The sequence below is a fragment of the Gigantopelta aegis genome, chromosome 10 (assembly GCF_016097555.1).
Source record: "Gigantopelta aegis isolate Gae_Host chromosome 10, Gae_host_genome, whole genome shotgun sequence".
Lineage (NCBI taxonomy): Eukaryota > Metazoa > Mollusca > Gastropoda > Neomphalida > Peltospiridae > Gigantopelta > Gigantopelta aegis.
In genome coordinates, this window is record NC_054708.1 from 77507308 (window position 1) to 77532004 (window position 24697).

At 35.6% G+C, this 24697-nt stretch overlaps 1 protein-coding gene across 2 annotated transcripts in view; it reads left to right on the plus strand.

Moving 5' to 3' along the window:
* Nucleotides 1–613: 613 nt before the first annotated feature.
* Nucleotides 614–24697, plus strand: part of LOC121383473 — a 73649-nt gene continuing 49565 nt past the window's right edge. The window contains exons 1-4 of one of the 2 annotated variants that reach the window (XM_041513543.1): nucleotides 614–713; nucleotides 2518–2675; nucleotides 3376–3558; nucleotides 13124–13597. In XM_041513543.1, coding sequence (XP_041369477.1) covers nucleotides 2521–2675; nucleotides 3376–3558; nucleotides 13124–13232 — 447 coding nt within the window. In that variant the 5' untranslated portion in view covers nucleotides 614–713; nucleotides 2518–2520 and the 3' untranslated portion in view covers nucleotides 13233–13597. Of the gene's footprint in view, nucleotides 714–2517; nucleotides 2676–3375; nucleotides 3559–13123; nucleotides 13598–24697 lie in introns of those variants that run through there. The other variant, XM_041513542.1, reaches the window with a different exon arrangement.

Here is a 24697-nt window from a genome sequence, read left to right on the forward strand (position 1 = left end):
TCTAAATACATTAGATACACATTTAAGAACATCGTTATACACATACCACAGGTTGGTGTTCATATAAATATAAACATGTAGATATACTCTAGATAAACACCATGTGTGGCCAAGTACTTATAAGCAAATAATAATAATCATATATTTTTTGTTTGGTTTGGTTAGGGACGTTTAAAGTTACTAATAATTACATTTATAAAATATGCTAATTTCTTTAATATTCCGATTCGCTTACTGTTCATTAATTCTTTAAATTTATAAGTACTTGGTCGTTTATAGTAATATGAATGTATATACTGGACTCTAATCAGGTGAATAGAGCCGACATACTGACAAATGATACATCAATTAAATCAAGTGTCTGTTTTCACTCTGTAAGTCACAAGATTTTGTTTTCTTTTTAATTTAAGGACATAAATTTACCAAATTGCTGAACCTTTTTTGTCTTAGTATACCATGATATCAATGTCGTATGCTCCCGGATGTTTTTAAATAGCAGTGCCAAGGTTTTGTCAACATGTGGTTATTATGGTAAGTGATCGCTGTCTTTATTATGGGAGGTGTCTCTTTAAGAAGAATCGACAGTACACATGATTAAATCTAACATACAGATCCGGATCCGGTTACGTCATGATTAGTTGGACGTGGTCGTGTCGTGTATAAATAGAAGTCCATGGGTCGTTACAGTCGCAAAACGGACAACTTAGCAGACGGTAAGAGGGAATGGAGAGGTAGATGGGGACAGCCGGAGTGCATCAAGATAACGTTGACTGCAAGTCGAAGTGCAAGCACATGTCAACTTGGTTGCACTTCGACTTGCAGTCAACGTTAATCTTGATGAACTAGGGGCTGGCGTAAAAATAAATACGTATTTTTATTTATTATAATAATAATCATCATGATCTTTATCATTATCATTATCATCATCATCATTATCACCATCATCACTATTGATAGTGTTGCTAGGTAAGGTAAGTACATATTATTTGGTATTTACACACTGTGACGGAGACAGCCGTCTGCACATTAACTTTAGACCGAGGTCTGAAACAACTGGAGTAGCACTTTAATGATCGAAAGCTAGTGCATAGAGTAATTAACCCAAGAAGGTTCCCGTATTAGTTAGATGGTATCTGTATTGTTGATAGTTTTAGAGTATTAGTGTGGCCATTATTTCGCCACTCGTCCATAAATGGCAGGACTGCCCAAAGATGGGACCCATCTGCCAAAAACCACGACAGGGGATATAAGCTGGGAGTTCTCTCTGTATAGGGAGTTGGGTGGCAAGCACGTATAGTGAGGCGGTGGAAACGCTGTCCGCTGGGCGAACTTTATTAGTCCAGTGGACATAGTAACTATATTTTACTGCTCTGTAGTAACTGAAAGGTATTTTGTTGTGGCATTCAAGTATTTTAATTATGTGTATTCTTGTTTTGCTTAGTATGGGAAGGACAGCTGGTAATCTAAGTCAGACCGACTAAAGTAAACTGTAGGCGTCGCTGGGTGATGTTTTACTGTGAGGGGTAATTATATCCCTAACTGTCAAGTGATTAAGTTTACGGGTGGTGCTCAGCCTAGAGGTGGTGTGACACCGGTTTTAACAAGTGCTGTAACACTTACCTGGTATTATATAATACATATTTGAAACTAAACTTGTGTTGTTGTCTTTCTAGTGAAGTTAACGTTGGTTAATAGTAAATATAAATATATATACGATCCTGTTCCCTGAATACCCCTAGTGCCAGCCACTCGGGTGTAAAACTACCCGATACAGGGAGATCTATATGTATAGCTTGGGATATTTGGAGAAATACTGTTACACCCATTGCGGGTTTCTGATTCTGTTGTCGGGGAACTAAGTGGTGGGAGCAGTTGCCGGTAACGGCGTTAGAAGCTCCGTGACACACACCATGGGTGTATTATTTCAAATAAATAAGTCTGTATAGAAATACCTTAAACTTGTTCATCGGCCTCGGTGACGCAGTGGTTAAGCCATCGGACTACAGACTGGTAGGTACAGGGCTCACAGCCCGGTACCGGCTCCAACCCAGAGCGAGTTCTTAAGAGCTCAGTGGGTAGGTGTAAGGCCACTGCACCCTCTTCTCTGTCACTAACCACTAACCAACTGACAACTAACCCACTGTCCTGGGCAGACAGCCCAGATACCTGAGGTGTGTGCCCAAGACAGCGTGCTGGAACCTTAATTGGATATAAGCACGGAAATAAGTTGAAATGAAATAAGCTTGTTCATTACAGCTTGTTTTTGGAAACCATATCCACTGGCCTGTACGATGGCCTGTGATTAAAGAACCAGTGGAGATGACTTTAATCAGATTGTTTAGGAAATAAATAAACAGCAATGTTTCCTTTTCCCCCCATAAAAATCTCAGCATTCTATCTTTCTTCTTTTCCTCTCGTGTTCACTTTCTTTTTCTTTTATTCCATGCTATTTTTTTTTACATAGTGAATAAACCATATCAATAATAAAATGTTATATATAATATAAACATATGACAGACAATGATGTTGCTAGCTGCCTGCCTCTGTGTGATGATGCTGGTGGGAGTCGACGCCATAGATCCAAGACGGACAGACATAACGGATTTAGGATACGGCTACATGTTTCAAGGATGGGTAGACATCAAAGGACAGGGAGCGAACAATGACTATTGCAGGTATAACATAAACTGTGTGTTACACAAGATTCTGTTTTTGCAATTATTACATAGGGTGGGTGGTTGTACATATGATGCCATGGAGGCACTGCCACCCCAACTTTATACATTATGCATTGCCTCCACATCCAATATAAAAGGCGAGTTAATATGACTGTTCCCCACCCCACCCAGTTGATGGTATCTTCCGACGAAAATGTCGTGAGAGCATGCTCAAATCCATGGGCTAGTATTTTCGATTAGCAGCAAGGTGTGTTTTATATGTGAGATACATAGTGTGCGTGAGAGAGAGAGAGAGAGAGAGAGAGAGAGAGAGAGAGAGAGAGAGAGAGAGAGAGAGAGAGAGAGAGAGAGCCAACAAGTCTATATAATTTGTTCTGACGCAGCCATAGTCATCAGAGGAAATCCGTTACATTTTCTATTAATATAATTAGTAACAAGGGATCTTTTATATACCTAACCTCTCTCACAAACAAAACAGCGCATATCGCAGTATTTGATCTACATGTGCATATACACATGGAGAGAGAGAGAGAGAGAGAGAGAGAGAGAGAGAGAGAGAGAGAGAGAGAGAGAGAGAGAGAGAGAGAGAGAGAGAGAGAGAGAGAGAGAGCACCTTTCTTAAAACTGTAGGTGTGTTTGTATTTTACATAAAAGGATGCTATAATGTGAATCGTGCTGTTATTTCTTTCATGTTTAGAGTCGTTGGGCCCAGCGCCAATTCCCCATACAAATGGCTATCATGTGCTCTGTCCGGAACTCAAGGAGATAGTCAGTACAATTACAACCCACCTAACGGGGGTCTGGTCTCTTTTGATGCTGGCTACACCAACACCTGGTACATGAGCGACGCGAATGGAGATGGGCGGGCCGACTACTGCAGGTATGGTTTAAGTTTAATAAATTACATAAAATGAAAATGATACAGCTAGCTATAGGAACTTAAAGGTGCAGTGTCAAAGGTGCGTCATGGCGGCGTCCCGCTAAAATTATTTATAATATTATTACCTTTTGCTTTGCTTTGATAAACTTTATACCTTCAATAGTCTGCCCATAAAAATTACAACAATATAATTTAACTTTTTTTCTTTTTTTCCTTTTTTTAATTTCACCACAAAAAATATACATATTGATAAAATAAACATGTAACAATTAAATAGATGATGCATTATAAAATGGTCTCATACTAATTAATATAAATATTAACATAATTAATATGTAAATCATTTCTATATATTCTGTAAATATAATGTATTCATAAATAATTCTGAAAAATAAATGTACATTATATTTTATACAATTAGTTTTGTCCAACAATTCCATTTGTCTTCAAATTGGATTGTTCTGTTATTTATTACGGAAATATACTTATCTATATGATAATACGTGTTCAGACTATTCTGTTATTTATCATGGAAATATACTTATCTATATGATAATACGTGTTCAGACTATTCTGTTATTTATCACGGAAATATACTTATCTATATGATAATACGTGTTCAGACTATTCTGTTATTTATCACGGAAATATACTTATCTATATGATAATACGTGTTCAGACTATTCTGTTATTTATCACGGAAATATACTTATCTATATGATAATACGTGTTCAGACTATTCTGGGAGCCAGTTAAAGTCAGTTGTTGACTTTTGCATCTTGATCTGTATATGTATTGTTTGGCAATTAGCAGTATTAAATTTATAATATTATCTACTTTAGAATAGTTAGGGTTGCCTAAAACAATTGTTTGTGCATTCATCCGAAGTCTGATTTTAGTTTTTAAGAATATCCAGTTTATAACAATATTCCAGAATGTCTGAACATATTGACATAACCACAGAAGTAGGGCCCTGCGAATCTCAATTTACCGGTCGAATCGAATTTCGAATCGAATATTCGAAAATGTTTGAATCGAATCGAATTTCGAATGTCGAATACCTTGGATAATAATCAAGTGTATCAGATGCAGATCATGAAGGAATATTCAGTCAGAGAAGGAAATTAGAAAGACAATATAAATATCATCCGGTTAGCCTTGTAGCAGTGTAGTACTGTAGGCAGCGAGTCTACATTTGGGTTAATGAGCAACTAATCAGCAAAATAAAAAAATACGTATGATAAGAGTATTATTTGGTTAATAGGTTACTTTAATATACGAATTTCATTTTAAAATGTGAGTTTTTTCCTGCTTTGTCGTCCACATTGTTTATTGTTTATTAATGTTAACGGATGGCCATATAGTTTGTCCCTCTTGTCCGTACACTACAATATTCGAAATTCCGAATACACAAAAATCGAATCGAATCGTATGACATATGACAACATATGACAACATTTACATTTATCTGAATCATTTATACCATATATTACCAAGTGCTTATTTGTGGTTAAAATAAATAAAACAATCTTGTACTGAAAGTGACGAAGCCCTGTGTCTGTAGTTAGCTTGAAAGGGAGAAGATATACATTTTTCCACTATTTGTCACAGGACTCTATTCCAAAAATATGATGCTAGTTTACTTGCGCGTTTATTTTATGTTTAGATGTATATTGGTTTACACAATCATTGTAAAACTTTTTACAAGCATTTGTTTTAAGAAGTTCTTCTAGGCTATTAGGTATTATCGGCATTTGTGATGTTACTAATTCTGTATACACATTCAATTTATAATATTTTTTAATTTCTAAAATCAACCCACTATAAGCTGTAAATGGTGGTTTAAAGTCATATTCCATACAGAATTCATCATATGTAAGCCAATTGGTATTATTATGAAGATCTTTTAAGAACATAATTCCTTTATTTACCCATGTCTTATAATAAACATGCTTCTTACTGATTTTAATACATACCAAATTGGTAGGTTAAATACACTATACTTTTATTTTGTCAATTCTAGCTTCAAATTTTTCTAAAACGTTTTACCATATATTTAACACATTTTTCAAAAAAGGATTTGTGCATGTCAATAATTTTGTTTTGCTGTAAGATGACCCAAAAGTAAATACTAACGAAGCTTTAGACTTTAAGCAATTACTCAATAAATAGGCAATGTCTTGGTTTAAATACACACTTTTCATCCACGATTTTTTTTGCGCATTGCAAAATAGTTTAACATCTACTGCTCTTAAACCACCATTTTGATAATCTCTAATTAATGATTTTCTAACTATTGTGTCAGGCTTTTTATTCCATATAAGCTGAACAAAATATTTTTCTAAGGTTTTGAAGAAAGCATCTGTTGGGTTTGGAAGTAATGGAAAACGATAAACAAATATTGATAAAGTCAGACTTTTAATTACAGCAATTTTCCCTACTGTTGATAAAGAACGTTCTGACCATTGTTCAAGTAACTTTTTAACTTCTTTTAGCTTAACATTATAGTTTATTTCTTGTATTTGATAGATATTAGTAGAAAATCGCACACCAAGGACTGTAAATCCAATAGTCCATTTTAACTTATGTTTTGACACATTTTCTATAATCAGTTCTATCCTTGCCTAATCTTATTATATTTGTTTTATCAATATTAACTTTTAGACCTGCGATATTTGTAAAATATTGTAATGTTTCCATGGATGTTGTACGATATTTTTTTTTACACCAATCTAATAGTAATGTTGTATCATCGGCAAATTGCGATATGTTTAAATTCCTTACCGTTTATCTCAATCCCTTTTATGTTATTGTTATTTCTTACTATGATCCCAAGAATTTCAACGCACAAAATAAAAATATAGGGTGATAAAGGATCACCTTGTCTACATCTAAGTTTAAAGCGTTCAGTAATATTACCATTTATGGATAAACACGATTCACATTCATCATAGAAAGTTGTTATCCATTTCTGTATTTACACACCAAATTTAAAATAAGCTAAAACGTTTATTATAAAACTCAAAAAATAGAAAAGAAGATCTACAAGTAAGAGCATTCTTGATTTATTTTGTGTAGTTGTATATTGTAGTATATCACATATTAGTCTAATAGTATTACCTATTGATCGACCATGTATAAATCCATTTTGATCCATAGATACTAACGAGGGGAGGATATTCTTAATTCTTTCTGCAATAGCTGCTGGCCCTAGTTGTAAATAACGTTTAGAAGTGATATTGGTCTCCAGTTCTTAATATATTTTTTTGCCTTATCTTTCTTTGGAATAAGTGTAATTAATCTCAATTTCTGTGAATCTGATAACTAACCTAAATTATATCCAAAGTTTAAACTTCTAAAAACAAAATAACTAATATCAGACCAAACGAATTTGATAAATTTGGAAGTACATCCGTCTGTCCCAGGTGACTTAAAATTATTCATTTTCTTTAAAACTTTAGTGACTTCATTATAGGTTAATTCTCCCTCTAGTGATTTTGATATAGTATCGTTTATTTTTGTAACTGTATGGTTATGAAGTTCTCTTTACAGGTCAATATTAATTAATTCGTCATCTTGATTAGTGTACAATGTTTTATATAAAAAAGCTACTACCTCTTTCTCAATTTGCTTTTAATTTTCTAGAACATTATTTTCATTGTCTATTAATATAGTTAATGCTTTTGCCACGTAATTTCTCTTTTCTAGACTACAAAAATATTTTGACGGTTTTTCTCCGTGTTTCAGCCATCGAGCTTTAGACCTAATAAAAACACCTTTCAATTTTTATTTTTTGTGAGTTTCTAGTTCATTTTTTAAATCATTGAGACTTTCTTCTACAAACGTATCATCTATCCCTTAGCTAAGCAGTATATCCTTTTTTTTTCTAATTGTTTTTCTCTTATTTTCTGTTCTTTCTTTTTCCTAGACGCAAACGAAAGTGTTTTACCTCTTATTTCCATCATTAAAATCTCTAAAAATAACTGGTCATTAATAGTTACTTTTATGTCAAGAAGTTCACCTCTAGGTAATGTATCAAAGTCAGAAGGAACCGATATTGCATATTGTTTTATAACGTCTCTAATTATTTCTTTAACCATCAAAATATAATCATTATCATATAAATGAGAATTATTACATTTCCAACAAGCGCTCCATCTTGTAATGTCTAAGAATTTAATTTCAAGCGTGGTACATGAGCGGTCAGTTCTGTAATCTGTTTCTATGGGCCTAGTGCAGTTATACGTTAAAATGTCTTAAGGTACTAATATAAAATCTAGACGACTTTGTTTAAATGTTTGGGAGGTTTTTTTGCCGCGAACTATATATTTTAATATCTGGATGTTGATAACGCGAAATATCTACTAATTTATTTTCTTCAATCAGATTTAAAACGTCATTTCTAGCTTTTGGATTATTTAAACTACATTTATTTGACATATCTATATTATTATCTAAAATAAAAAATTCCAATCTCACCTTATTATATATGATTCATTCCCCATTCTTTCTAAAAATCGATTCCAGTTGGTGAAAAAAGCTGGTCTATCTTTATCACTTGGACGATGTATATCCATGAGTGAACCGCGGCTTATTGAATGATACATCTATTGGTAATACATTTCCGTCACTACTGCTTATTTGATTGTGCACAATAAAATTCATTTTTGTGGTGCTAAAACTATTGCCACACCCCTCGAATTACATTTAAACGAATTGAAATAACAATCACCTACACCCCATTGCGACCTTATTATAATTTCTTGAATTATATACATATATATATATATATATATATATATATATATATATATATATATATATATATATATATAAACTTTATTATTATCATCATCGTCATCATCATCAATCTTTAGAGGATGACAGACGGAATCGGCGCGTTGAGTTGATGTTTGCTGTGTTTAACGTCACCACTAGATCTCATTGATTTTTAATCATCGGCTGTTGGATGTCAAACATTTGGTAATTTTGACATATATAGTCTTAGAGAGGAAACCCGCTACATTTTTCCATTAGTAGCAAGGGATCTTTTATATGCACCATTCCACAGACAGGATAACACATATCACGGCCTTTGATATACCAGTCATGGTGTACTGGCTGGAACCAGAAATAGCCCAAATGGCCCACCGACGGGGATCGATCCCAGACCGACCGCGCACCAAGCGAGCGCTTTACCACTGGGCTACGTCCTGCTCGTTGAGTTGATGAGAACACAGGTTAAAGCGGCGGTCTCATTATATTGCGATTAGTCGCACAGACTTGAGTTGATGAGAACACAGGTTAAAGCGGCGGTCTCATTATATTGAGATTAGTCGCACCGACTTGTCACGAGCGATTTACCACTTGGCTACGTCCTGCTCTTTGAGTTGATGAGAACACACATTAAAGCGGCGGTCTCATTATATTGCGATTAGTCGCACAGACTTGAGTTGATGAGAACACACGTTAAAGCGGCGGTCTCATTATATTGTGATTAGTCGCACAGACTTATCACGAGCGATTTACCACTGGGCTACGTCCCGCTCCTTGGGTTGACGAGAACACACGTTAAAGCGGCGGTCTCATTATATTGCGATTAGTCGCACAGACTTGAGTTGGTGAGAACACACGTTAAAGCGGCGGTCTCATTATATTGCGATTAGTCGCACAGACTTGTCACGAGCGCTTTACCACTGGGCTACGTCCTGCTCCTATGAGTTGATGAGAACACACGTTAAAGCGGTGGTCTCATTATATTGCGATTAGTCGCACAGACTTGTCACGAGCGATTTACCACTGGGCTACGTCCCGCTCCTATGAGTTGATGAGAACACACGTTAAAGTGGCGGTCTCATTATATTGCGATTAGTCGCACAGACTTGTCACGAGCGATGTGTCGACCCAACAAACATCGGAACATATAACACTAAAGTCGTTCCCATTTAGGTGTTCTCGCAGTACGAATTCGATCACATGAATGAATGAATGTTTAACGACACCCTAGTACAAAAATAGTGCTCGCCGGATGCCTAGGATCGTTTCTTGTTGGTAGGCCCATTGGGCTCTTTCTCTTTCCGGCACAGCAAGGGATCTTTCATATGCAGTTTCTCACAAAAAGGACAGCACATACCATAGTGTTTGATTTACGATTCGTGGTGTACTAGCTGGGATGGGGGAAAAACAATGAGAGAATGGGTCCACTGAAGTGATTTGATCTTATGACGCAAACATCTCAGGCGAGCGTTATACCCACTTAACTAGATCTCTCTCCTTGCTGTAACAAAGGCTGTGGTATGTACTATCCTGTCTGCAGAATGTTGACTACAAAAGATCTCTGCTGCTAATTGGAAACCCTCGCCCGCTACCAATCCTGGTCGGGCTGCTTTTGTTCCCTTGTACAAGACAGCGCGGGCGACCCCCCCCCCCCCCCCTCCAATATCTCCCCAAACCCTTTCTTGTCCTAGACGGAGGAGCAGGTGAAAGTCGACACCTGCGCCCACGACAGGCGTGTGCTACAACAGCTTGTTCTGAATGTGTACGTTAAAACCTACATACATACCTACTCTCAACTCTCAGTATATATGTAGTCCTTAACCATATGTGCAACGCCATATACTAGTAATCGTAATTAAAATGTGTTGAGTGTGTCGTTAAGTAAAACATTCCTTTTTTTTCCTCTTCAAAGCCAAACACTGAATAATGGTGGGCAAAAATAAGTTTTAGATATCGACTTTTAACTTACTGATTCATGTGATATAGAAAATTCACAACAGGGTGTGGATAACATTATTGATAGTTTTACTCATACTCTAAAAGATATAACAGAGCAATTCGTTGTTGTGAAACACAAAAGTAGAGGGAAATCTTTAGTCGGTAACAATAATAGTGGCCAATACGAACCAAATGTATTCTCGCATACTAAAATCGACAAACCATGGTTCACTCATGATTGCAGGGTGTTGTATAACCGATATATGGATTCCTTGCGTGCATTCAACAGGCATAAGTGTGATAAAAATCATAAATCATTGCATGAATGTAAACATGAGTATAAGAAAATGGAATTAAAACTGAAAAGACAATACAAGTTACTAGAGGAAAACCAACTAGATTACTTACGTAAATATAACCCTAGACAATTCTATAAATATTTTTCAAAAAGTAAACAGAATCGAGTTGATATAACACTAACTGAATTTTTCAATTATTTTAAGGACAGTAGTTCCGTTGATATTAATTTAGATACGACTTCTGGTTATGAAACCAATGAAAATAGTGATACTGTGTTTGATGAATTAGACAAGCCAATTAATGAAAGCGAGGTCTTAGCAGTAATTAGAGAATTAAAACGCAACAAAAGCCACGGGCTAGTGGTATTATGAATGAGTTCTTTATCGAATTTGAAAATATATTATTGCCAGTGATTTGTAAGTTATTTAATGTAATACTGAACACTGGATTTTACCCGACTCTATGGTCAATTGCTGTCATTGTACCAGTCCATAAAAAAGGTCATATAAATGATCCGAACAATTACAGAGGTATAAGTTTAGTAAGCTGTTTAGCCAAGTTGTTTACCGGTGTGCTTAACATGAGGTTATATCAGTGGTCAGAAGAATACAACATTATAACAGATGCGCAATTTGGTTTTCGAAAAGGAGTTAGCACTGTTGATGCTATATTTTCGCTATATTCTATAATAATGAAATCTCTGGAACATAATGGTAAATTATATTGCTGTTTTGTGGATTATAAGAAAGCGTTTGACTCTGTGAATCGATATAATCTGTGGACCAAACTATTTAAGTACGGAATTAATGGCAAACTGTTAAAAGTATTAAAATATACGTATAACTGTGTTAGATCCTGCATAAATGTAAATGGTTTTAGATCTGATTTCTTTAAAAATACCATTGGCCTAATGCAAGGTGAAGTTTTATCACCGATACTTTTTTCACTCTTTCTAAATGACCTAGAAAATTAATTTATTGTTAAGGGTTGCCCTGATACTATGTTTAGAGATCTCAGTGTTTTTCTGTTACTCTTTGCAGATAATATGGTTATTTTCTCTGAAAGTATATATGGATTACAGCATATGCTTGACACATTGTTCCTTTATAATAACAAATGGGGTTTAACTGTAAATAAAACAAAAACCAAAATTATGATTTTCAGAAAACGTGGTAAATTACTAGATGATGAAAAATGGTCCTATGATGGTGACTCGGTCGAAGTAGTAGACCAATTTAACTATCTTGGTATTGTCCTACATTTTACCTGCAAATTTTCACATGCTATAAAATGTATATCTGAACAAGGAAGAAAAGCATGTTTTGCAATAAAGAAAAGTTCCAAGCCCTTGTTTTTAAACCAAAGTTCATTGTTGGCGTTATTTGATACGTATGTAGCTAGCGTACTGTTCTATGGTTGTGAAATTTGGGGTTTTCAAAAAGCAGATTTAATTGAAAACATTCACCTTGATTTTTGTAAAAATGTTCTAAAAGTTAAAGGATGTACAAGCAATATTATGATTTATTTTGAATTAGGTAGATATCCAATGGTGCATGAACGTACCTATCGTATGATGAAATATTGGTTCAAACTGATCAAAACTGATAATTGTATAATGAGTACAATGTATAGTGAGATGAAATCTAGCTGCGTCTATAAAAATAACTGGGTATTTTTTATTAAGAAAACATTTCAAGAGTTGGGGCTTGGTTATATTTGGGACAATCAGGATCATCTGGTAGAAAGTACGATGTATTATTTATCACTAATTAAACAAAGGATTTTTGACCAAGCATTGCAGAATCTTTACCATCAGCTAAATACATCTGTGAAATGCGGCAATTTGTATAGATACTTGGTCGAAGACTTAAAAACTCAACAATACTTGGTCAAACCTATACCTGATATTTATAAAACATGTATTACGAAATTAAGGCTATCTTCACATATTTTGGCAATAGAAACTGGTAGATATAAGAAAATAAGTCGTCCCAATAGAGTATGCATTTATTGTAATAGCGGAGATGTAGAAGATGAATATCATTTTGTATTAATATGTACATTGTACAGAGATTTAAGAGAAAATTATATAAAGAAATACTACTGGAATAGGCCATCTATGCTAAAGTTTATACAGTTGCTGACCAGCAAAAACAAAAATATATTGTGTAAATTGGGAAAATATACATTTAAAGCATTTAAAATTCGAACTTCCTTAGTCTAAATATACTGGAATTATCAAGATATATAATATGTTGCATTTGAATGTCAATTTGTATATAATACTCTACCTATAAAACTATAATTTACATTCTCCTTATTGAGAATATATATGTACATGTGTGTGTGTGTGTGTGTGTGTGTGTGTGTGTGTGTGTGTTCTACTTATTATCCTAATTGTATGTACATGTGATATTGTATGTTTACTAGTATTGTTGTTTGTTCATACCAATAAGCCGCTATGCTTACGGTCAATAAAGAAAAAAACACAAAAAAATGTGTGTTTTTTCCTATAAATATCGCCATAACATCAGCGGGTTTTTTTTTTCAGATGCGTTGGAAATCGACCGAATTCGTATGTTTCGTGTATGCTGGCCAAAAGGTTCAGCTTTGGGTGCAACCAGTACGAACACAGAGTTCCTGGATCCGACGGTTGTTAGTTATTTACCGACCACCCTGAATGTGTAACCTTTGTAACATGTTTTCAACCAATATAACTTTTTTTTAGTTATTACAGTTGTAATACGCTTACATTTTCACAATGTATGTTATGAATTATCAATATCCAACATTCAATGCATTTCTGGATATTCTAATGTTTGTATAACACATATATATTGAATTTAGCTTACGGAATATAGAGCCTACTTACAAAGTTACATCTTTGTTTAAAATATGAGTATTTCTATCTATGTGATGCATGTCTCTCAATATATGTATATTCAATGCATTTCTGGTCGTCCTAGTGTTTGTAGCAGCTTAATAAATATGCATTTGTGCCTACAATAAATTCATCCTTGATTTATTATTGTTATTGTTAGTTATTATCATCATCATCATCATCATCACTACTACTACTACTACTACTACTACTACTATTATTATTACTTCTATTACTACTACTACTACTACTACTACTACTACTACTACTACTACTTCTATTATTTGCATGTCGTTAAACTAGATTTGAAATAATTGGGTCAAAGGTGGGTATCCTAAATATATTTATTTATATTATGCTTTACATTTGGAATGATTTCAATCGCCTTATTACCCACATGTATTACAGGCGAGCAGATTAATAAATTGTTTTAATGACAACAAACTCAGAATAGTCATTTTAAACAGATGACCAAGGACCCAGATTAAAGAGACAATCTGAAAGTTGTTTAATGACCTAAAATGTATGAAGACGCACTTTGAATTTGAACTGCTTTCCTCTACCTACAAAGAGCTGGCAATTGTTTAAACTGATACGCAGTGCATATTTTCAGTGAAATGGCCGTGTTACATCTAATTTAAAGAATTGGTTTCATGGTAGTTATAGGCATTGAAAGCGAGAGGAGGAAGGGGGACACTGGCTTCCTTACATTTGTAACACAATACCCTCACATTAAAGGAACAGATAGCTAACTAATTTTTCCTGACATTAAAGGAACGACGATGGCCAGCAGAAGTCAGTCCAGAAATCTCCGAACTAATTCTCCTGACATTAAAGGAACAGCGATGGGTCAGCGGTGGTCAGTCTATAATTCATATATGAACTTTGTGGACGGTGCGAGATGACCGCGCACGACTGTGTTGACGGACAGATCCGGCCTCAACCGACCAATGTCGCTGCATAACCCGCATACCTTCCTCGTGCCAGTAGTGTTTAAAAGAAGAGCCAGCAAGCTCTATCGACAGTCTTTTCTCAACCACGAAAAGCTCCGGCCAACGGCAATCCAAGAATCAGCTACTTTGTTGACCCAGCCGGTCGTTATACTTTCTGACGAAAGTAAAACTGAACCATCCGACGATATCGTGAGGCAGATGCAGTTCCTGTGAACATTTTATCCCGAACCACGATCATCCTATCAGTTAACTCTGTGACGAGAACCCAGAGAAGACTATACCTTGTGAAATGTGTAACTTATAACCTATTAAAATCTTCCTTAACTTGATCGATCTTCCGACTTTATCAACCGTTGTACTAGTGTTTCACAACGCGCGCTCGTACAGCGACGACTATAAAAGAGTACTACCACTATACGAATCATCAGAGTGTCACTAACCATACGACTGGTAGTGGCACACATTGACCACTCGCTATCTTTTGGAAAAACAGAGTGAATCAGATACTAACACATGGGCGGATCCAAGGGGGGGGGGGGGGACCAGGGGGACGCGTCCCCCCAAAAAATTGTTCAAGTGCCCTCAAAATGTCCAAGTGCCCTTTTTGTTTGTAGAATTTTTTTTTTTTAAGTAAACAATAATTATATTGTAGATAAATGAAATCAAGATTTTCGCAAGCTGTGTTATTGAGTCTCAATGGGGCCCCATTGAGGTTCTAACGCGAGTGACGCCAATTTACTTCATTATTGCTAGTATATTATGACGTAGAACTGTAGGAATTCATATTAATTGTAATTTATCAAAACTTGTAGTAAGGTGCCCTTTTGACGAGTCAATGTGCCCTTCTTTTTTGGTCCCCCCCTAAAAATATTTCCTGGATCCGCCCATGTAATATATTAACTTTGACAGTTAATGGGGAGTGGGTTTCGGGATTTTTTTTAAATAACGACGCTCAGACATGTTTTCAGGGCAATTTAGTGTTGTTTTGCTACATTTTGTATGATAGACATTTTGTAAAGTTTGTTTATACTTTTTTGTGATATCCAAGTTAGATTCAGACACGCTGTCCTGGGAACATACCTTCGCTATCTGGGCTGTCTGTCCATGGCAATGGGTTAATTGTTAGTTGTTAATGACAGAGAAATCGGTGTAGTTATCTTACACCTACCCATTGAGTCATTAAACTCGCTCTGGGTGGGAGCTAGCCTGAGTACTCTGCCGTTCACGAGCTGGACGGACATATGGACGGTTATGATCGCTCCCTGCCGCCAGAGATAACTGTATAGCTAAAACACGAAATGGCTGACTTCTACACGGTAGACAAAGATTCCCGGTCTAATATACCAAAAATCCTATGTTTGACCATAAGCGTACGAGAGTGCTGAAGCAAAACCTATAATATTGACGATACCAAAATACCCGAGGGTAATAATCTCTTTATCATATAATCTCAAGCTTAATACAACATGTTTTTGTAAACTGACATACAATTTTAATTCCAGTACGCCATTACTAGATACCGGCCTCGGTGGCGTCGTGGTTAGGTCATCGGTCTACAGGCTGGTAGGTACTGGGTTCGGATCCCAGTCGAGGCATGGGATTTTTAATCCAGATACCGACTCCAAACCCTGAGTGAGTGCTCCGCAAGGCTCAATGGGTAGGTGTAAACCACTTGCACCCACCAGTGATCCACCCACCAGCGCAAATAAAAGATCCCTTGTTGCCTGTCGTAAAAGAGTAGCCTATGTGGCGACAGCGGGTTTCCTCTCAAAATCTGTGTGGTCCTTAACCATATGTCTGACGCCATATAACAGTAAATAAAATGTGTTGAGTGCGTTGTTAAATAAAACATTCTTTTTTTCCATTACTAGATATTCAAATGATGTAAGAATATGTGGCGCGATGTTTTTTTGAATAGGAATGACGTAAATCTCGAATGACATAATTTTGGATGCCCTTACATCAAAATAAGCTAGTGCTTAAAGGAGGGGACAATTAAGGCATTTGGCCTGGTATGCATATTTAACGATATATAATGCACATTATTGCTTAATATCAACAAATATAATCGTATAGTTAATTAATAAAACGGTTACATGTGACGGCTATTATATATAACGGGCGCAGCCATTTTGTACCATTCCAGTGAATACGCCCTCTGGCGAGCTGGTGGTTACGTAATACCTAACGTGTCACGTCAGGAATTAGTCTTCGAACTGAAGAAACAAAACATACCTGATTTTTGCAGATGCATCGCAACGTTCTGTAATTATATCCATCCTAGTAAGCCAGTACCAATTATATATTATTTTTCAATACAAAATAAACCACCATTGTCAAAGTGTTGAAATAACTGTATTATATTTCGTACATAAATTAACCCACGTACTGAAACAATAACTGGAGTCTTTTCTTGGTTAATTGATCTTTTCTTTCCGTGGCCTTTCTGTGGTTCCTGATTGGCAGGTGTATATTCAGACGGTCCCCAGACACTGTGTCTAGACACACTAAAAAGACGTGCCTCTTTTATGAAGATCACAGGGTATTGTGTAATAACAGCACGGATACACCTCAAATCGTAATGGACATTACCAACCGCCCTGCTTTATTATTGCAAATAATTCTGTAAAACCCTTGATTAAGTAGACTTTCCCATCTAAAATCACAAAAGTGACCAATTACGTCGTCCCAAAGAAAAGAAAAGTATCACTTGGGTATCGTGAGTGGTAGTTTTTGCTCGAACGTGCCCTACCAATAGGCCTAATAGTATGCATTTTTTCTTTGGTTTTGTTAAAAAGATAAATACTATAACTCTATTTCGTTCTGTTGATGTAACCTGAAATATATTTAGTTAAATAGTTTATTATACTATCAAGTCATTTATGTTGTTTCACAAGTCAGGTTGATGAAAGCGAAGTGCCTTGTCGTAAATTAGAGCGGTTTTTTTACACTGCGCATAGAGAAGATGGACGGAGCTGACGTCACTTCGCCCCAGACTATACCACCGGACGTCACAAAAACGAAACACAATGGCTGCCCCCAGTTAGCAGGAATAATCATGGGTTTTTATTAACTCTAAAATTACGCGTTTTTCATTTGTTAAAGTGTCAGTATGTGTTGGTGGTCCGGGTATGCATCTTTCCAACACATAAGGCTCTTGTTCGAGTTGACTCTACCTTTAACGTTTTTTGTTTTCTGAACGCTGAATAGCTTTCAGTGTAAAATTGCTATTGGAATTTTTTATTTGATGACTATGAATGCATACGTCAATTATGGAGTGTCACCGTAGTAAGTTTGTTTAAATGTCAATAAACCTAGTGCCGTGACCTCGATTAATTTAGATCTAATTTGCAAAGTTATCAAGTTCTTAAAGTATGTGAGCTGCTAAATGTCAGATATTATATGATAAATAAATAAATAAATATAATTATATATAATTAAATTTCTGTTACATTCATTACAACGTAACGTACACTTTTTTCTAATGCAGCAAGGGATATTTTATATATGCACTTTACCACAGACAGGAAAGAACATATCATGGGCTTCAACCAGTTGCGTTGCACTGGTTAGGTGAGATACAAAGCTACTGCAAAGACACATACTTCGCCGATTCACACAGTTTGCGGATGAATATTTTTGTTCATACCCCGATGAACGTAAAAGATATAACAGACATTCCTTTTATATAATATATATATATATATATATATATATATATATATATATATATATATATATATATATATATATTATCTCAAGGGAGTGGGATCTAGATGTGGGTAGAGTGCTCACCTCAGGTTCTTTGGTTACAGGAACGAATCTCCTCAGTGGATCATTTTCTGAATGTTTTTTTCCCCGTCCCAACCAGTGTCCCATAACTGGTATATCAAAAGTCTATCAAAGTGCATATAAAAGATCCCTTATATAAAATTATCTCGAGCTATTGATTTATTATGTCGAGCGCTCAACATTTTAACTCTCAACATGAAGTATATCTTTATCTTTTGTAATTATCTGTTTTGGCTGTGCGCAGACAGTGTTTAGATTAGTCGGCTGAGTGCTCGCCTGAGGTGCTTGCGTCGCAGGATCGAACAACCTAGGTGGATCCATTAAACTGATTGTGTTTTTTTCACGTTCCAACCAGTGTACCACAACTGGTCAAAGGCCGCGATATTTGTTTTCCTGTCTGTGGGAAAGTGCACATAAAGGCTCCTTTGCTACTAATGGAAAAATGTAACTTATTATCTTGAGCTCTCAACTTATTATCTCAAGGTATCAATGTATTATGTCAAGTGCTCAGCATATTAACTCTCGTCAACATGTATGTCTTTTTCTTTTGAAATTCTCTTTTCGGCTGTACAGTACTGATGCAGAAGTTGAGAGCTCAAGATAATAAGTCGAGCGCTGGAGATAATAAATCTAATACTTGAGCTAATAAGTCGAGCACTCAGAATAATAAGTTGAGCACTCGAAATAAAAAGTCAAGCACATCAGCTAATAAATCGATCACTCGAGATACTAAGTCAAGAGTTTAACATAATAAGTTGAGCACTCGAAATAATAAGTCAATCGCTCGAGATAACATGCCGAGCACTCGAGATAATAAGTCGAGCGCTTGAAATAATAAGTCAAGTGCTCAAGTTAATAAGTTGAGCAGTTCAGATAATAAGTCGAGTGCTTGAGATAATCAGTAATGCGCTCAAGATAACAAGTTGAGAGCTCAAGATAATAAGTCGAGTGTGCATTCAGCATGCGCAGGAAAAAAAGGTCGATCAATGTTTACTTGTGGCTTAAAAGTACTTTGGTGACGTCAAATTACGAAAATGCAGATATGGAAATGCTTGTTTCCGCGCGCAGATCACATTAATGGAAAGTGGACCTTATGTTGTCTCGACTTATTATATTAATGTTGAGGGATGAAACTATTATCTTGAGCTCTTAAATTATATTGTTGAATGCTATACTTATCTCTTGTCAATGCGTACGTACATTCAGTGGCATATAGTCATGATAACAGGCCGAGAGCGTGACATTATAAGTCGAAATCATAAGATAATAAGCAGACATTTCCAGATAATAAGTTAAGCACGCAACAACACAAGTCCAGATTTCGAAATATAAGTCGAAGTTCTGTATATTTAAAAGTAAGAAAAAATGTGTGTCCTAAATATACCACCATATTGTTTATTTTATGGGTGTTTGTTTAGACTGTATGAAAAGCAAGTTTGAGGCCTTAGTACATTTTAAATTACTGGTGTTTAACATAATGGTAGTTATTTTAACACTATATGGCCGAACGTTGATTCATTTCTATGACAACGGGATTAAATAATAATCGTAACCATTTTGCATTAAGGTTATATACGCAGTCCTCGGCTGTTACGGCCGTGGTTCATATATCCGAGCTCCATTCAATTAGATTGCCGCTCAAGCAATAGGCGAACTTGTTGGCCTATTTCAACATTAAAACAACGCAGAAAAATGTGCAGTAATAAGCACTGGATTGTGTACATGAATAAATAGATTTTATCATGGGCGTCAATCCGGCTTTAAAAGTGGTGTGTGTGTGTGTGTGTGTGTGTGTGTGTGTGAGAGAGAGAGAGAGAGAGAGAGAGAGAGAGAGAGAGAGAGAGAGAGAGAGAGAGAGAGAGAGAGAGAGAGAGAGAGAGAGAGATAATGAAAATCATAAAGCTACACATTAGTGGTTAAACTTTTAATTCAAGAAAACAAATCAAAATTGCAAAAAACGTTGATATCTGACAGTTTAACAAAATAGTTGTCTATGTTTTAAAACCGACCAAAAACAGTACGTCGTGTGTCGCTTTTTGAGGGTTTTTGTTGTTGTTGTTGTTGCTTTTGTTAAACGAAACACGAAAAAATGTGGGGGGGGGGGGGGGGGGGGGAGACATTTATATAGATTGTCCCCCGGTGTTGAAAAGTGAGGGAGTAGCGTCCCCCCCCCCCCCCCCCCGATCGACGCCCATGGATTTTATGTCCATCTTCAAACGAAAGTTCAACATTAAAATTTTATATTGAAATTAGTTTTCGGCATACTTCGTAATTCACCCGAATTATTTCGTATACCCTCGGCATAATTCCCAATGTTTCAAATTCTTTTCAAATCATTGGCATGATTCTGCAAGTAAGGTTTTGATTCGTCGAATGAAAGGCTAAATGGACATGAGCTTCAACTGAACTGAATTGAACCTTTATTTCTCTCAGGCCGTAATCCACGGCATCTGAGGAACAATATGTAAAAGAACAATTCATACATTTTAACAAGATGACAGAGTACTATTCACATAATTGTGCATAAATAAAACACACATAGGAATATCATTATAAATAATTGGATTGGGTTTGCATACATAATAATAATACAATAAAGCTATAAGCCGGAGGGCTTGAAAATATTCATAATATGTTTACAAAATATCGCAAGTTTTCGAAGGACACCAGGTTTTTTTTACAATTAAATAATTCGTGAAATTTATATGTATTTGGGTTGGATCGATAATATTTCGGTATATATTGAAGTCTGAGTTGGTTAAAATATGGACATGTAAAAATATAATGATATTCATCTCCAATGGCATTGATATTGCATAAAATATACAATCTATCATGTAACGGTTTGCGTTTATCATGTAATGGTCTATCTGTCTCTATTGGATGATTGTGGTTAGACACTCTAAAACGTAACAATGGATACCAATGTTTTTTCTCTAATGAAGTTAAATAATTTTCAAACAACGAAGCACTATTAATAGGCTCACACTGTGACCACCAAATGTATGTACACTCAGTATTATCTAAAATTAATTCTATAAAAGATATCCAGTTGTGATCGATCATAAAATTAGTAACATAATCATTTAATAACATTCTGTACACTAATAATGATACTTTGGACTGCTTCCCAGTAATCATTCAATAACATTCTGTACACTAATAATGATAGTTTGGACTGCTTCCCAGTAATCATTCTATACCAAGATCCTATCATTCTTACCTTTACTGTTATGTCTACTGAGAAGCGTCCAAGTTCGCCATACAACATATATAATGGGGTAGATTTTCGAACAGGCAAAACTAGTTTTAAATATTTGCTATACAATTTTTCTATGCAAGACAGACTTTCAAAACTCCAAATTTCACTTCCGTATAAAGCAATAGGTAAAACCATCCAATCAAATAATTTAAGTTGGCATTGAATGGAAAGATGGCAACGTTTTCCTTGTCCAAGTGTAAAATACATAGCTTTTTGAGCTGCTTCATATAAATGTGTTCGAGCATTAGTGAATTTATTGGATTTATGAAATATAATGCCAAGATATTTGTATATTTCTACATTATCTAAATTTGCGTTTCCTAAACGGAACAGTTTGGAGTAATCCTTCTTACCACTTAAAATTAACACTTTAGATTTTTTTTACAATTTACATTTAATTTATATTTTGTACAATAAGAGTCAAAAATATTTAATAAATTCTGCATGTCGTCATAATTATCAGCAAAAAGCGCTGTGTCATCAACATATAGTAATACCCCCCCCACCACCACCACCACCACCACCACCAATATTTGTATAGAAGGTGAAATCTGTAAACATATCATCTGTGCGAATGCCATTACAATAATTAGTTTGACGCTAAATATCTTTACATTAATCATTTTTGAATTCGTCGATATCACATATTTCACATAGTAACCACTAATACACACCCTACAGGAAGAAACCCGACAGCACCTCTTTGAATAATGTCCAGGTTAAATACGTAGGTGCTGATTGTTTTCTTCCTGTAGTATGTGTAGTCCTTTTTGGGCTTAGTTGGACTTTAAACGTTTTCAACCGAGCTTCAAAATTCTTATGTTTATTTTTTTATAAATAGTCCAACGCAATTTACTTTGGCGCCCGTTCAATTGCTCAAATCACCTTAAAACCTTTTCGGCCGAGCAGTCAAACTTATTTTTGGGTTTAAATTCTTAGTCCGGACATGATGATAGGTGCAGTTATTCTCCGTAGACATAGGTTTTTCTAGTTAGACCCGAAGGAATCGAAATTCAGCCAGTCAGAACACGGCCCATTTTCGGTGTCTACTAGTCGGTCCGCGCAGTCGCTGGACACAACTAAATACTTATTCCAAATTCTGCCCACTTCAAACTCAATCCCCCCCCCCCCCCCCCCCCCCCCGTCCTGGACTTAGTCACTGGCAAAGGCCAGAGATTATGCCCAGGACAGACATGCTTGAAACCTTAGTGGTATATGAGCATGTAAATAAATATTGGAATGGAGTGTAGTCGGTTGTTCCGTGTTTTCGCTATACAGTTATCTCTAACGGCAGAGAGCGACCAGAACCGTCGAAATGTCTGTCAAGCTTTCGAACGGCAGATCAATGGCGGATCCAGAAAATCGATGGGGGTGGAGGCAGTGACATGAGGTGGAATGCCAAGGGAACTTTGGGGGAGATTTAGAGGGGGATCGTAAAAAAATGAAAATTAGTATATAATAAAATTATAACTATCGCAAAATTTAGGGGGCCCCCCTAGATCCGCCTCTGCAGATTACTAGGACTAGGTGAGAGCCGGAACCGGGAAGCGAACCCAGTATCTACCAGCCTTAGAGGGACAGACCCTAGTTTCAACCTATGAAAATTAACAATAAGTTTAGTTAATTTACAAACCGGTAACACATTTGGATAACGTTACAATTGAGGAAAACATGAGTACGTGACTTTAAAATGGTGAAATACCCTGTAAAAATACACTCGACTTCATAACTGTTACTTCTCAGACGCACGTGCGTTTTAAAAAAAAAAGAGAAATGTATTTTGTGATATTAAAACACCAGGATGTATGGAAATTGATAATCTAAACCATAAAGTCAAAGTAAAGTATGATTTCAGTTATCAAAAACGGCTACAATATGAAAAAAAATATATGACAGTGTTTAAAAACTAGGATACGTCCCTTTGAGTCTGATGGCTTAATTTCTATACCATCAGAAAAAATACCCAAATAAGTTGTTCCCCTTTGACTGTAAATTTACTAAAGTGCTTACGGCGATATCTATATAGTCAATCTATATTGGCATAACCAAAACAAATAGCAATATACTTTTTTCAGATTTCATTTAAGGGACGCCCCTAGAATAACATACTGAAACTCCCTCAAAATCCCCCATGGGGCAATGTCTCATTTGCATTAATCCATGATGGCGGCCAGCACATTTAACTTTCCACTGTGAAAATTGCGTTTGCATATACCAATTATATGATTTTTCTGAGATTTTGAAGTCGTTTTCATATTATTTAGAGATGAGGAAGCTATTCCACACAATAAATAAATTTCTGGTTTAAACGAATAGATTTTTTTGTGTGCATAATTCCAATATGGCCACCAACGTACATCCAAAACAGCAATTTTGTTATATATTGGCATCGTCTGTATACATATATATATATATATATATATATATATATATATATATATATATATATATATATATATATCTGTTATTTCTTTTACGTTCATCGGGTTTATGAACAACAACAACAACAAAAATCATCTGCAAACTCTTCCATGGAAAATTTTTGAGGTTTATGGGTGGGTCCAAAAATCGAGGGCAGTTTCAAGAACGATGTTATGATCCTTTTGATGCACACATTAATTTTGTTGTACCACATAAATACAATGCAATCATTAAAGAAATCCTTGCTTTCTGACTATATTGAACCAGGAGTTTTGACAGATAGTCTAAATATTATTGCAAGAAACTACGGTGGTGATTATCAAACATCAATGAAGATTTGTTTTGATGGTAAATAATCAATAGTTGCTTAACTAAGGATCAAGGTGATGTTAATCTGTTTGGTTGTGAGCAATCTCCAACACTACATGAAATGAGAGAAAGGACAAGAATAGAGATTGAAATGGTAGATGTCTTGATTGAAAAAGCTTTGCAAATCAGCGAAACTGAATTAAAACCTCATATGTCATTACTCTATTCGTCTTTTGTGACTGACATTCAAAACTTAATTTGTGTCATTAGTCAGAGAATAAAAGATTTGAGAGAAATAGTTATCACCAAAAAACTTGGTCTTACCAAATTTAAAACACTTGGTCAACCCGACTGGAGAAAGTCAAAATATCTCTTTGTGAGAAGCAGTATACAAACATCTGTTTTTCAAGTGAACGAAAACATAATCAGCTGTTTAAACACAATTGACCGGCTAGGTAAAATTTGCGCTGATTTCCAAAATGTGTCACATCTGTACTGCATTGGCGA